Raw genomic sequence first — 14117 nt, 5'->3', positions numbered from 1 at the left:
GGCTAGCAAGAACTTGAAATTCTACTCACGTAGTTGCTTTATGTGTACGAGTTAGATCAGAATAGAGACAAAGAGGTATAGAACTACAACTCTCTAACCGGGTAACGCCCGCTTCATCAACATAGCCAGTTCCCTGTGCTGAGGAACAGCTTGTCATATAAAGCCACGGTGCGAATCATTTCTACCTTTACTCAACTTCCCACCTCATCTGAAAAATATAAAGTCTCAAATACCTTTCTTTGTCTTTGACTGAGCATACAAATAACCATGAAGGCTTTCCTGGCAATCTATAGTATCTCAGCCTTCATCGGCCTTGCAGTTTGCCAGACCCAGACCACATGCACTGCAGACGATATTCTCAACTCAATAACTGCAGTCCAGCATTATGCAAGGAAGATGCAATCCGTAACCGATTCTTCAAATGAAAACATCGATCCTTCTGGTGTGAGTCTGAATATATATTTTGAACCCACATCTTCTAAAACAGATATTTCGGCAAACTAACTATACCTCTTACCCAGGCTGTCTATAAAACCTTCGAAGCTCAAACCAGACATCTCACCCAAGACTTACAATGCACCTTTGATACAACTACGGAAGAACAGACCGCTATTTGCAGCGCTTATGAAGAAGTCAGTTAAACTCCGACCTTCTGGACCAAAATCTAACATATTTCCCACACAATTAGTTCGCACTGGCACAGCTGAGTTACCTCCATGTAGCTGATGGACGCGCATTCTACGAGCAAAACGGACACGGAGATAATGCTGTAAAGATGCATGGATATATTCTGCAGGCGCAGGATGCCTTGGAGGTAATCTATGACTATACCTTCCTCGGTTATGTTCTAACAATCAATACAGAACTACACGGCTCAAGTCAAAGACGCAGCTCCGTCGTGCGCAGGTCGCGTTGATACAGCTTACACACTACTGGGTAGGCAGCTCCAAGGTCTGCTACAGGCTTACCCCGGGCAGGCTTAGTCGAAGGGAAGAGGTGTCACATCTATAAGACATGTGATATCCGCCTAAGAGAGGTGGGGGGAACGAGATCTATTGATGAATTGCTGTTCCCGATTTTCCAGAATGTCTTCGCCAGTATCAGGTGTGAAGTCTATGCTAATCTAGTTGTATCTGTTAGGATAGTTTGGCGAAATTATGTAGCTTGTTGATTCAAATCGTTCACTTCATTATCACTGTCAATACGGTAGCATAGTAAACAATAAGGCAGAAGACATCATACAAAAGTGTAACCGATGTAGGTTGCTGGCGGACTCAACAATTATTTATTTGCTACGTTTCCATATTGGTATTGTTAATGTTCTTTTTAGATCTTCGACATATTTCTCCTCTTAGTCTTATAGGTATATAGACAGCTAAAAAAAAGGCATATGGAGAATTGTGACATTATGTATTCAGATGTATAAGATGCTCATATGACAAGGTAAACTGCAGACGAAATCTGTTATAGCGCACTGTGACAGACCGTAGGTATCATGAAAATATAAAGAAAAGACTAAAAGAACAACCACTGCCCAAACCGTTGAGCTTTACCCCAAACGCCCGTCTTCATCTCGGTAACCTGACCCTCAGGCCCATCCTCCTGGGAAGGATCATAACGATCAGTCCTCAAATCCATATTAGACTTCCTAACAAAGCTAGTCCTCTTGACCAGCTTCCAAGCCAAGAACATGAAAATCATGATCGGAATCTCGATGTAATACGAGACAAAGTCGACCTTCTTGAAATGCGGACTGAAACACTTCCACCCCTGAACAAGCACAAGGACAATATTAAGACCAACAGCAAAGATCGGACCGTACGGGTACGTCCAATTCTTAAAAGGGAGGAGATGCTCAATTCCCTGAGCACGGACTGCGGAGCGGAACCGCAGAGAAGCAAGACCGATACAAATCCACGAGAGCTGGTTTGAAACGCCGACGATATTCTGAAGCCAGGACCACAGTTTTCCAGCGCCGATATAGCTGGCGCCGAAGCAGAGGCCGCTGATCACGGATGTTGCAAGGACGGCCACCCACGGGACGTGGAAACGGTTGAGATGGCCGAAGAATTTGGGTGCGTATCCATCGACAGCGAGAGAGAATAGCAGTCGAGACCCGGCGAAGAGAGCATGATTCGCGGCGGAGATGACGGAAGTCATGATGACGGCGTTGATGAAGCTGCCAGCAACTGCGGAACCGGCTTGTTGGAAGACGATTGTGAAAGGGCTGGTCCTTGTGTCGCCGTTGGCGAGGTCTGGGTAGTCGTATGGTACATTCAGGCCGACGATGAGGATTGAGAGGAGGTAGAAGAGAAGAATACGCCAGAAGACATTGCGGACAACTTTTGGCATTGTTTTTGCGGGGCTTTTGGTTTCACCGGCTGTGATGGCGATAGATTCGGTACCTCCGCTATTTGATTGTTAGAATGGGGAGTTAATAGAAGGAATGAGAAGGGGTTCACATACTATGCGAAAGAGGCTGTGACGAATACTGATGCAAAGCCGCCGATTCCACCGACAAAAGGTGCTTCACCTTTATTCCAGTTTTTGCCGCCGATGTATTCGTGATCTGTATTTCCGCCACAGTTCACAGCAATTCCGAGAATGATGAATATCTAGAAAGGATATTAGTTGGGTTTGTGGTTAATTTCAAAGAAATAGTACTTACAACAATGGTGATGACTTTGAGTAAACTCAACCAGTATTCAACCTAGATGAGGATGGTTAGATCAGGTATAAAGAAATGGAGATCTATACATACCTCGCCATAAACCCTGACAGATAAGACGTTCAATGCAATGACAACAGCCAAGAAAATCAGACTAATTGCCCAACCTGGGAAATTATCCGTCCAATACTGCAACAGAAGCTGTAAGGCAATGACATCCGATGCAGTGGAGACAGCATCATTGAACCAATAATTCCAAGTCAATGCGAATCCAAGCGCATCATCCACAAAGCGACTATATAACAAGTTAGTAATCATCCAGTTAAAACAAGAGCAATACTCACCCAGCATAAGTACAGAAGGATCCAGCAACAGGCATAAAGGCAGCCATTTCACCGAGACATAGCATAGTTATAAAGACAATAGCACCACAGACAGCGTATGCAATAAGCATTGAAGCAGGCCCACCCTTGGAGAGTGATGAACCCGTTCCGAGGAACAAACCGGTGCCGATGGTACCACCAATGGCGATCATCTGTACTTGACGCCCAGACAAGCGACGAGCTAACTTGTCGGCATTGATAATGGGGTTGGTATGGACATCATAGCCTGCGACTGGAACCTTTGATGGTTCTGGCTGTTTTTCGATGTCTGCCATGTTGAATAGCGGCAGTATCTAAGTTGTGAGTGACATGAATATAACAGGTCTGATATCATCATATAGTACCTACTGTAGATAAATTGTTTCAGCCCTAAGTCGCGTGACCCACACGTGGCTAGCGTTGATATCTTGGATACATCAACTATCAATATAAAGAAAGGAGGGAAAAAATAGAAAAAAAATACAACAAAAACGAAAAAAAAATCACATCCTATTAAGTGAGCGATGGCGTGATTGAATCCTGTGATGAGTGAATGGGGCTTGACCGTCGAAAATGCGACGTTGATGTGTCAAGGAAATGATTGTCTCCACAACTTCCATCTGATTGGTCACTTGACTGTTTTTATATCTTTAGAGCTTCATTTAGGTAGTTTAGAGAGGAATATGGCATGTTGGGTTATGCTTATTTAGACATCATTACATTGCATATACATTGTATACATGTCTGAAAATATTATTCGCTATGCTTTTAACTACATTTTTGGGAAAAGAATACACGCCAAAGTCCTAAACATGAAAACATTAACCAAGCAATCCACTGGCCAAAGCTTCCAGATCTCCCAAAGTTTCGATAGACTTGGAAGGCTGACTCTTGGGCTCGTCTCTGTCCGGCTTGGCAAAAGAGACACGCTGCTTCTTGCTGGGTCGGGGCTCTTCCCGCTCCGACTCTGAATCGGAGCCAGGGATCTCGAAAGGTACATGGGGAAGATGCGACAGACCGCCTTCCTCCTCTGACATCTCGGCCTCGGCCTCGGCACGTTCGCGCGCCTTGCGCTTCTCCTTCTTCTCGCGTCGCTTCTCGCGCATAACCTCCTTGTCCTCGATATCGGCCTGTTGGGTACGTGCCGTCTCGCTCTCGAGGAACTTTTGGCGCTGGACATCGGCATCGCCGCGAGCCTTGAACATGGATTCGTCTTCCATTTCGTACACCTCGTGGGCAACGCCCTCGTCGTCGTAGACCAATTTCGTACCCTTGCCCTTGAACTTGAGAAGCTTCTTCTTTGATTTGAGCAGCTTCTCGCGTCGCTTCGAGTCGATGAGGAGTGGGTCCTGGCCGTCCAAGTGCACCATTTTGACCCCCATGGGGTTTTTGATCTTTGACTCGGCATCGGAATCCTCCGAGCCGGAAGAGTCGCTGTTCTCGCCGAGTTCGGCGTCGCCTGCCGCGAATCGGCGCTTGACGGAGAGGAAGTCGGCATCCTCGTCGGCCTCGTCGTCGATCTCTGCACCCGCGTCCTTGGGGGCGTCGGTAGCCACCATCGTGCCATCGTCGTTGATAAGCTTCGAGTAGTGCTCTGCCAACACGCCCTGGTTGCGTCGCTCGAACATACGGTCGTACCGTGTCCGCACCTCCTTTTCGTCCTTCTTATTCTTCTTCTCCGCGTCCGAGTCGTCATCACTAGACATGTGTGCCATTCTCCAGGATTCGTTCTTGCGCTCCTTCGCATCGTCGCCCTTGATGAACTTGATACGCGGAGCACCGGGAAGACCCAGACTGGCTGCGTACTCTTCCAACGGAAGCTCCTTGATCTTAAAGGTCTCCTTGTCCTTTTGCACGTAAATCGACTTGACGTAGGAAATGAAAGCTTTCTGGCCAAGGTATTTCAGCTCTGGGTCCTTGAAACACATGTTCTGCAGCTGATTCTTGACACTCTGCTGCTTGTTCGATTTGATGTTGATCTTCTCAATGGGTACTTTCTTCTGCTCCAGCTGCTTGAGGAAGCCCTTCTCCTCGCTAGGGTCGAGGAAGAGCACGGCGCGACCAACACGCTCGTAACGGGCCGTCCGTCCGACACGATGAATGTAGGTATCGGCATCTTCAGGGCAATCCATTTGGATGACCCAATCGACAGCGGGGAAATCCAAACCACGAGCGACAACATCGGTAGCGAAAAGGACAGCGTGTTGAGCTTGAGAGAACTTTGTGGTAATATCCAATCGTCCTCCCTGTTTCTGCCGTCCGTGCAAGTGGAGCAAGGAAATACCAGGCTGCAATTGTCTTAGTGATTCGTATACGTATCGAACTTGCTTGCCTGATGACAAGAAGACCACGGTCTTGGATTTGAGATTGCTGCGAATGAAACTCCAAAGAGTATCAAGTTTCTGTGGGAGTGGAGTAACGGTGTAGTGTTGTTGGAGAGTAGAGGGAGTGGCGGAGGCGGCTGCTTCGTGGACCGAGACATACTCGGGATCCTGCAGACTCAAACGAGCCAAATCACCGACCTTCTTGGTCTGTGTGGCACTGAACAGCATAGTCTGGCGCTGTTTAGGGAGATGGTCGAGGATTGCATCCACGGTCTTCTGGAAACCCATATCCATGATACGATCGGCTTCGTCCAGCACCAACATCTGCAAGTTATTCGTCTCGAACATAGCGGTCTGATCCAAATGCTGCAACATCCGACCGGGTGTGCAAACCAGGATATTCATACGTCCTAGGCGATCCTGTTCCTCGCGCAGACTCTTTCCGCCGATAACCAATCCAGCAGAGAAATTGTGGTATCTTCCGATCTTGCGAAGCACTTCGAAGATCTGAATCGCAAGTTCACGTGTAGGTGAAAGCACGAGTGCGCCGAGACCATCCAACTCTGTCCATTTCTTGCGATAGAGGTTCTCGAGAATGGGTACTAAAAAGGCAAGGGTTTTTCCGCTACCGGTTTTGGCGGCACCCAGAATATCGCGCCCCTTGAATGCATGATTGATAGCACGGGATTGAATGTCGGTAAGGGTTTTGAAATGAGAGGCTGAAAGGCCTTTGGCTGTTGGTTCGGAGAGTGGGAGATCGGAGAAGTTTTTGACCGGGGCTTTGAGATCGAGGTCCTCGACCTGTTTGACGAGGGTAGCTAAGTTATCCTCCCCACGCTTTCGCTTCAAGACTCTCCCTGTGTCCTGGTGAGGCTTTGACTTCCCTTTAACTGCTCGCGGCGCCATGATGTGGTTTGTGAATCTTGAAAGTTGGCGGGCGGTGAAAACATCTTTTTTTTCTTCTTGGGAGCGAAAAATGAAGGCGGTAGAAAGGGCGGTGAGGAACTAGTCAGGTACATAAGATGTCTATACAAATTAGGTCTTTCGAAGCCTTTTTTTCTGTCATCTTCTCTTAAATATAGACTATATAATATAATTTTGGGTGTACTAGATGTTTGATTTATCAACGTCTTAAGGATAGATAATTGGACGACATCCATGTGTTGCCAGTGACCTCAATCTCCCACGACGGCTGGGCAATTTTGTGATGACTCAGCGACTAATAAGCCTGCGCCGTCTTATCATATTTGACAAGGTTGATCTCATGAGCGACAGGAACATGTCTACCTCAAAAGAAGCCACAGAAGGCAATATGTCGGACGAAGACCAGGATTTCCTCGAATCTCTAGAGAAAGAGGCATCTGAATTCAGCAAGGTAAGTACCCCTCTGCATGGTGTAAAGATATACTCCGACTGACACGCGACACAGGATGTCGAGATCGACCGCATTCGCAAGGCATTCAGTCTCGATTCGTAAGTCCAATCTTCCTAAGCTCTATAATAACAGACCACCCTTAATATCTTTTACGTATACTAACCCATTGCAGCTACGCCGTCCTAGACCTCCAACCCGGTGTGACAGAAAAAGACATCAAAGTCCAATACCGCAAGATCTCACTCCTGATTCACCCCGACAAGACCAAGAACCCCGCTGCTCCAGATGCCTTCGATCGACTCAAAAAAGCACAGACAGCTCTTCTAGACGAGAAGCAGCGCGAGTACCTAGATGAATGTATCTCCGACGCGCGCCGTCTATTGATCCGCGAACACAAGTACACACTGGACTCCCCCGAGCTCAAGACCGAAGAGTTTAAGGTCGAGTGGCGCAAGAAGACAGTGCAAGTGCTGTTGGAAGAAGAAGCGCGACGCCGGCGACAGCTCAAGGCGCGTTTGCAAGAGGAAGGCCGTGAACAACGCAAGGAAGAGGAAGAGCTTGAGGCGCGCAAGCGGAAGCGCGAAAATGACAAAAAGTGGGAGGATACACGAGAAGAACGCATTGGTAGCTGGCGCGATTTCCAGAAGGGGCGCAAACCTGGTGGTGATGAGAAGAAGAAAAAGAAGAAGATGAAAGTGCTAGGCTGATTCCAACATCCTTTTTTTTTCCTGAGCGTTACGGGAGTTTGGGGATCTACTATGAATTGTCACGGCCACGGCCGCAATTAAGTATTTTTATTTCAAAGTGCAGTACATAAATTGTAAGAATCGTCTTACAATCGTAGGTCCACGATACCCAAATCCATGAGAATCTACCGAGTTCCACCGACAGACCGATAAACCGATAAACCGAGATGCGGGGAGACACGGGGATTTCGAGAAAGTTCCAATTTATATCAACGGTCTATTGCATACATACATGTACATGTTGATATATTCCGATTTTGACATCCCCGCAGTGGATTTGTGTCTCCCCGAGAAACCCACACCCCGCCCCGAACCTCGCCCTGTCAACCTCAACCATGACTGAACCGATTGCAAAGACCGCGCCATTCCGGCCGCAAGATCACCTGAAACCATTCCCACCATTATCACCAACAACTGAGCCATTGGAATCAATCCCGCAAGAACAGCCGAACGAGAATGGAACAGCCCACACCAAACACGACGAAACCATCCCCCCTCTCCCAACCGTGATCGCACGCATCCACGCCCGCGTACAAGCCTTCCTAAACGAATCCCACGCCCCGGACACGCTGCTAGCCTCCGTGCAACGACAAACGCGGATCTCGCTAGAAGTAGTCCGCACCGCACTGCAGCGATACAAGCTCTCCGAACTCTCCGTCTCCTACAACGGCGGCAAGGACTGTCTAGTCCTTCTAATTCTCTTTCTGGCCGGGTTGCATCCACGCGCCCGCAATGACTCCCCCTCCAATGCCGAGGCAAACACAAACCCCTCCCCCGCAGACGTGGATGCAGAGGCCCAAATAGCCGCTGCAACGGTCATCCCGGCGATTTATGCGCTCCCGCCTGATCCGTTCGATTCAGTTGAAGAGTTCGTCGTTTCCTCCGCTGAAGCCTATCACCTCGCCATTACGAAATATACGACTGCGCCGCCGGCTTCGACGCTCCGCTCCAGCTTTGAGGATTATCTGGCGCGACACCCTGGGATTCGGGCGATATTTGTCGGTACACGACGCACAGATCCGCATGGTGCGCAGCTGACACACTTTGATCGGACGGATGGGGGGTGGCCTGATTTTGTGCGCGTGCATCCCGTGATTGATTGGCATTATGCGGAGATTTGGGCGTTTATTCGGCATCTGGATTTGAGGTATTGTTCACTTTATGATGAGGGATATACCAGTCTTGGTGGTACCTCTGATACCCATCCTAATCCGAGATTGCGGATTGGCGCTGAAGCTGATGGACAGTATCTTCCTGCTTACCAACTCACTGAGGATCTGGAGGAGAGACTTGGGCGCAATTGATTTGAATAGTGTGGATTTTCTTACATGTGTATAGATTGAGATTCCTATCTCATTGGCCTTTTCGGATAGATTGCTTTGCACGTTACAGTGCTCGCGCACTTTGGATCTTGAACATGGATAACTGTGTGGAGTAGTTCTGGTCTTGAATAATATCATATTAGACTGCGCAACCTATTAAGGTGCGATAGCGTTCTTTGAACGAAGTCTTGAAACATGCATCTTTGTCTGTCACATATTGCTGAAAACATGCTAAGACCATCCTCCCATTAAACTCCATAAAAAATGCAACTCGAACTCCATAATGATACCGTGTAGAGTTGTATAACAATAATGCAAAGAGTCGAAAACAGAAAAAAACAACTGAATATCATATCGTGAATCATGAATCGTGAAACGTGAAACCCGGAACAATTCTAAGAAAATGCAAGGCTGAGCCATACATCGCCGATACATTCTGCGAATGGTAACAGATGCTAAGCATTTGGCAATTAAAGAGCACTGTGGAGAGCTGCTGGCCAATCTTATCCCGGGTGATAAGATGGTGTAAAGCATCCCATGCAACTACAGATATGCGTGGGAGCATATTGCACTGCGGGTTTAAGCGCATGAGCGAGCCGGAGAGAGAATGATCATGGGAGACGAAGAAGCAGGGGATACAGATCCCGCTCTGATGTTCTCCTTGCGATGGTCCATAGTCGGCGAGCCCGGCATGACAGTCTTGGAAGAACCACCAGAGAGATCAGTGTAAGAGCGACGGCTCAAGGAGAAAGCGCGACTGCGATATGCGGGTGTGTGATCAAGCGCATTCAGGCTCCTAGACGACAAGGAACTGCTCCGTGCACTGCTGGATGGATTCTTCATGTGTGGGTGGCTGTGAGCTGAGTTAGAATGGATTGAATTGCGATGCAATATAAATTTCTGACATACCAAGGAGAGATCGAGGTTGCTGGGGTCCAGTTAGAGCCCACTCCAGCTGGAGAGGTGTAGCTGGCTTGAGAGTTTGGAGTAAGATGCGAGCCACGTTTCATGCCAGGGGATGGGGTGGATCCCTGCACCACTTCAACCGAGTAGTTGTACTCTCCAGCGCGGTAAGCACGACGTTCGTTGCTCTGTTGCTTCAAGATCTTTTGTGCTTTGGTGTCGGCAAACCGCAGAAGCAGCTTGACCCCATCGTCCTTGGTGACGTTATGGAATTCCATCAAGACTTTTTCGGCAACATCACGGTTTTCGAAGCTACAAGTCAAGATTTAGTCTCCAGTCACAACAAGTTATGATATTCAAGCAATTGGCTTCATACCGTGCAAAGCCCACTTCCTTGCTTACACCTGTCTTCTCATCCCGACTAATCTTCTCTGAAACAACACGCCATGGCTCGAAATGACGATGCAAGTCCTGACAGGCTAATTAGAATTCAACAGGGTAAGTGAAGGGTGTAGCTTGTATAACTCACAGCTTCGGTCCAATCGATTGGAATGTTGGTGCAGTATATATTGGTGGAAGATTTGTCCTCCAGATCCTTCAGGCGAGAGTTGCGAGATTTCTGTGCGAAGCTAGCTTGGTAGCCAAGGTAAAAGAAACCACGAATGCAGTTCTCGCAGGACTCAAAGCTGTAATACTGAACAAATCCGAATCTGCCAAGAAATTAGTATACATCGCAAATATGTTTCGTGGGGTAGGTACCCTTTGCAAAGGCTAGTGTCCAGATCCACGATCGCCTTGCAACGCTCAATCTTTCCGAAGCGGGCTGCATAGGCGTGCAACATCTCATCGGTGGTCTCGGGCAGGAATCCTCGAATGTAGACATTGGTTATACCCTCACGGTTCTCCAGACACTTAGCGAGGGTCAGCTCAGACGGGTTGGTCCACATGGCAGGCACCGCGCGTGGAATGGCAGGCTCTTGCTGAGTGAGGGCCTCCAGGTCTTGAATGACGTATCCGTTCGGAGTCTTCATCATCTGTAGAGGAAGCGAGAGCGACCCAAGCTGAGAGGGAATCATGCCTCCATAAGAGTAGGCAGACATGGAAGCACCGTCCAGGCCCGAAACGAGGGCGGAGGGGTAGTAATGGATTTGGCCAGCGTTTTCCGCTTGTGCTCCCTTCTGAGCTTCAGACAGATTCCATGCAGGTTGCTTGTTGGCCGTGCCATCATGCATGTCGTAGTTCATCATATAAGGCCACGACGAATATCCACCAGCCACCACAGGGTTAACGTTTGGATAAACTCCGGTTGGAACATAGGAGAATTGGCCCATCTGATCTGACTGACCAGAGACACCGTTGGGAACAAACGAAGAAACGGTCGGAACCCCATTAAAAACGGTGGAATTAGGAACCAGGATGAATGGGCTGTTGTACGCACGGTTGGTATTCGACCAGTCCATGTTTGTGTTCACTTGAACGGGGGCGGTACCCTTTGGACCGTTGAACTTGGGTCGAGAATTCTGCAGATTCAATCCTCTGAAAATATTGGTCAGGCCTGTAACGCTGCTGTCACAAGAACTCGGATTGGTGGAGTGCTGGTACCTGGGGCCATAGGGTGTACGAGGCTCGTTTTGGTACTGTCCAGACTGGATGGAGCTCGATGTCTGAGCAGAGCCAGAGGAGCTTGTGTGCTGGGATCCGTGCATATCGAAAGGCGTACACTGGCAGAGATCGATTTTGTCAGCTGGTTCTTCGAGAATCCCAGACAAGCAAAGCAAAAGGGCCTGGGAAATCCCTTGGCCTCCCAAAAAGCTCGATGGAATGGGTTCGATCGCAGGAATCCTCACCTGATTTCCTACACCAAATTATATAGACACTTCTGGCAAGAAAGACTGGGTGCTGTCGAAGAATGCCAGGGTCAGCCAAAACAGAAGGAGGATAGTCGAGCAACAAAAGTTGTGTGGAAGGCTTACCTGTCGAAGATGCAACCCGTCTGTCCTCCCAGACTTCTGGCCTATGATGATAACTCGCGAGGTAATTGGGGATGAGTATACGGCAACGAAAGTCTGGATGTTGAAATGGAAAATGGGATAAATGGGCCTGGATGAGGCCGATGGCGAAGTAATGGGGGGATGGAAATGGGATAAGATGAGAAGATGGAGATGGAAAAGACCCAGGAAAGAAAGACAGAAAGGAAAGAACGTAACGATAAGAGAAGGAGCTAATGGGGGAAATTTGAGTGAATTGGGAAAGAGGAAAAAGGGAAGTCACATGGGAAGAGACTATATACGTGTACCTCTCCAGATGATACACATATCGAAATCCTCTTGAATTGAGAAGGCTAAAAGAACGGTTTTATATCCCACATCTATGAAACAGAGCAACACATATGAATAGGGGGAGATATTCAAAAGATACTCAGAGAACTTCACCCAAAATAGGAACTTATTGAGACTTCTCCTGCAACCACTTGTAAACCACCGAGAAATCTTTACCACGGTGTTCCTCCTCAACAGCCTTGTACACCTCACGAGCGTGAGCACCCAGGGCGAGAGGGGTATTAGACTGCTCTGCGGCTGCAAGAGCTAAGCGAAGATCCTTGTGCATGAGACTCACCCCGAATCCGCCCTCATATCCACGCGACGCGGGGGCTGTCTCAACGACTCCAGGAACGGGATTGTTAACCTCAGAGGGCCAGCAACGACCAGTCGACGAATTGATCATTTCAGCCAACGCTTTGGGCTCGAGTCCCCAACGAACACCAAGGTTCATAGCCTCAGCGGTAGCGATATTGTTCAGAGCCAAAATGTAGTTATTGGCGAGCTTGCCGGACACGCCAGCACCAGGCTCACCTAGATGCCAGGCCTTCTTACCCATCAAAGCAAGCACATTGCGGATACGCTCAAGCTGTTCATCTGTCTTCAAAGAGGCGCCGAACATAAATGACAACGTTCCTGCGCGAGCACCAACTACACCTCCTGATACGGGGGCGTCCACGAACTGACCGGTTTGCGTGGTGTGGATGGCGTTTGCAATATCCTTGGATGTGACGGGGTCAATGGTAGATGTGTCAATGAAGAGACGTTCCTGCTCGAGCGGCGGCAGTGCTCCATTTTTCATGATAGAGTGGAACACTTCAATGACATGCTGAGGTTCTGGGAGACTGGTGACCATGACTATCTAAACAGCGAACAGAAATGAGCTCAGCTATCAGACCCCAGGCTGGACCCACACAATGAATAACCACTTACCGATTTCTCGGCGACCTCACGCGCACTCTGAGCGATCTCGACTCGGCCTTGATTGACGCCTGCGCCATTGCTTTCTGCGGTCTCCTGGGCCTCTGCAGCGAATCGTTTCATTGAATCTTCGTTGACATCGCGCACAATTAAGGTATCGGATGCAGGAATTTTGGCGCGCAGGTTTTTGGCCATATGGTAGCCTAGACCAGTCAGCTAATGCAAATTCAACACAAACAGCCCACAATCCATTGTATAGACGAAAATCCCTCGGGTCCTCGGGCTCCGATTGCAAATCTCACGACGTACCCATTTGTCCCAGTCCGACAAAGCCCCACGTCGCGTCACGTTGTATAGTTGTGGAGAAAGCTCGGGCCTTGTTCGACGGCCAGCGTCGGGGATCCACTGCGGACGCATGGAAACGAGTCGCCCTCCGTGGGAGAGACACAGCTGCTCGGAGACTCATTTTTTGGCAAATGTGATATGCACTCGAACGTTGAAGGGAAATATTAATTTATGAGTGTTAATACGAGCAGACAATGATGATTGATGGGTCAACAATGTTGAGTTCCAGGGGGGTAGAACAATGCTGGATTGTTTGAATCTATGGAAGCTGAAATGGGGAGAGGGGGTATTTAAAATAGTCAGGATGCAGCATGCCACATCTCCATAGGTTTTAACCGTGGCTTTCCGAGATGCGAGGGAGAGATGGGATATGCACCGCAGTAGACTGAAATGCGGGGAAGACCGGATTAGGAAAGCCGTGGGGAAGCGCGTCACGTGCTGCGTGTGGGGTATAGTTTGGTCTGGTCCATAGGGCCGTCATCTCTATGGATGTTGACCCTTGAATGAAACGATAGCTTCTAGAAAAAGGTACGTAAAGTAACATTGAATTTCAATGCAAAATACATGTATGTAGACTTTGATTTTGAAATGCACAACACCTAATATGTAAGTCCATCCATCAACGTCCAGGATATCCATGACTATATGGACTGTACAAGATGCATAGGCGCGAATCAACGCTAGATAGACAAGACCAATCGCGAAGTAGATAGACGAGTAAAGGGTATGTAAAGTTATCCAAACTCCCGAGAAATGCCCAGGCAGTCTGGAAGAAGACTGACAACAGATGAGAAAAAGCAAAACGAGGAAGCAGAAATGTATGATAGAGGATA

General features: G+C 48.4%; 6 protein-coding genes across 6 annotated transcripts; 2 read left to right on the top strand and 4 right to left on the bottom strand.

The window, feature by feature from the left end:
• Positions 1-1515: 1515 nt before the first annotated feature.
• On the bottom strand, positions 1516-3326 carry PGRI_081230 (amino acid permease; the record flags this gene model as incomplete). Its single annotated transcript, XM_040795837.1, has 5 exons — positions 1516-2410; positions 2467-2615; positions 2669-2710; positions 2762-2963; positions 3013-3326. The coding sequence occupies 5 exons, from the start codon at positions 3324-3326 to the stop codon at positions 1516-1518; spliced, it is 1602 nt and encodes a 533-aa protein (XP_040651402.1).
• Positions 3327-3851: 525 nt separating this feature from the next.
• On the bottom strand, positions 3852-6260 carry dbp4 (RNA-dependent ATPase HCA4; the record flags this gene model as incomplete). The annotated part of the gene is made up of 1 exon (XM_040795836.1): positions 3852-6260. One exon carries the CDS (start codon positions 6258-6260, stop codon positions 3852-3854), a length of 2409 nt encoding a protein of 802 aa, XP_040651401.1.
• Positions 6261-6633: 373 nt separating this feature from the next.
• On the top strand, positions 6634-7436 carry PGRI_081210 (uncharacterized protein; the record flags this gene model as incomplete). Its single annotated transcript, XM_040795835.1, has 3 exons — positions 6634-6729; positions 6784-6827; positions 6902-7436. The coding sequence occupies 3 exons, from the start codon at positions 6634-6636 to the stop codon at positions 7434-7436; spliced, it is 675 nt and encodes a 224-aa protein (XP_040651400.1).
• Positions 7437-7810: 374 nt separating this feature from the next.
• PGRI_081200 (FAD synthase) lies at positions 7811-8779 on the top strand (the record flags this gene model as incomplete). The annotated part of the gene is made up of 1 exon (XM_040795834.1): positions 7811-8779. The coding sequence occupies one exon, from the start codon at positions 7811-7813 to the stop codon at positions 8777-8779; it is 969 nt and encodes a 322-aa protein (XP_040651399.1).
• Positions 8780-9376: 597 nt separating this feature from the next.
• On the bottom strand, positions 9377-11406 carry PGRI_081190 (uncharacterized protein; the record flags this gene model as incomplete). The annotated part of the gene is made up of 5 exons (XM_040795833.1): positions 9377-9650; positions 9707-10012; positions 10077-10171; positions 10230-10410; positions 10460-11406. The coding sequence occupies 5 exons, from the start codon at positions 11404-11406 to the stop codon at positions 9377-9379; spliced, it is 1803 nt and encodes a 600-aa protein (XP_040651398.1).
• Positions 11407-12145: 739 nt separating this feature from the next.
• PGRI_081180 (Dehydrogenase, multihelical) lies at positions 12146-13405 on the bottom strand (the record flags this gene model as incomplete). The annotated part of the gene is made up of 3 exons (XM_040795832.1): positions 12146-12880; positions 12952-13142; positions 13249-13405. 3 exons carry the CDS (start codon positions 13403-13405, stop codon positions 12146-12148), a joined length of 1083 nt encoding a protein of 360 aa, XP_040651397.1.
• Positions 13406-14117: the final 712 nt, after the last annotated feature.

Source organism: Penicillium griseofulvum (assembly GCF_001561935.1).
Source record: "Penicillium griseofulvum strain PG3 chromosome Unknown contig_77, whole genome shotgun sequence".
Taxonomy (NCBI): Eukaryota; Fungi; Ascomycota; class Eurotiomycetes; order Eurotiales; family Aspergillaceae; genus Penicillium; species Penicillium griseofulvum.
The sequence above is the reverse complement of the archived record's forward strand: the minus strand, read 5'-3'. Positions and strand labels throughout refer to the sequence as shown.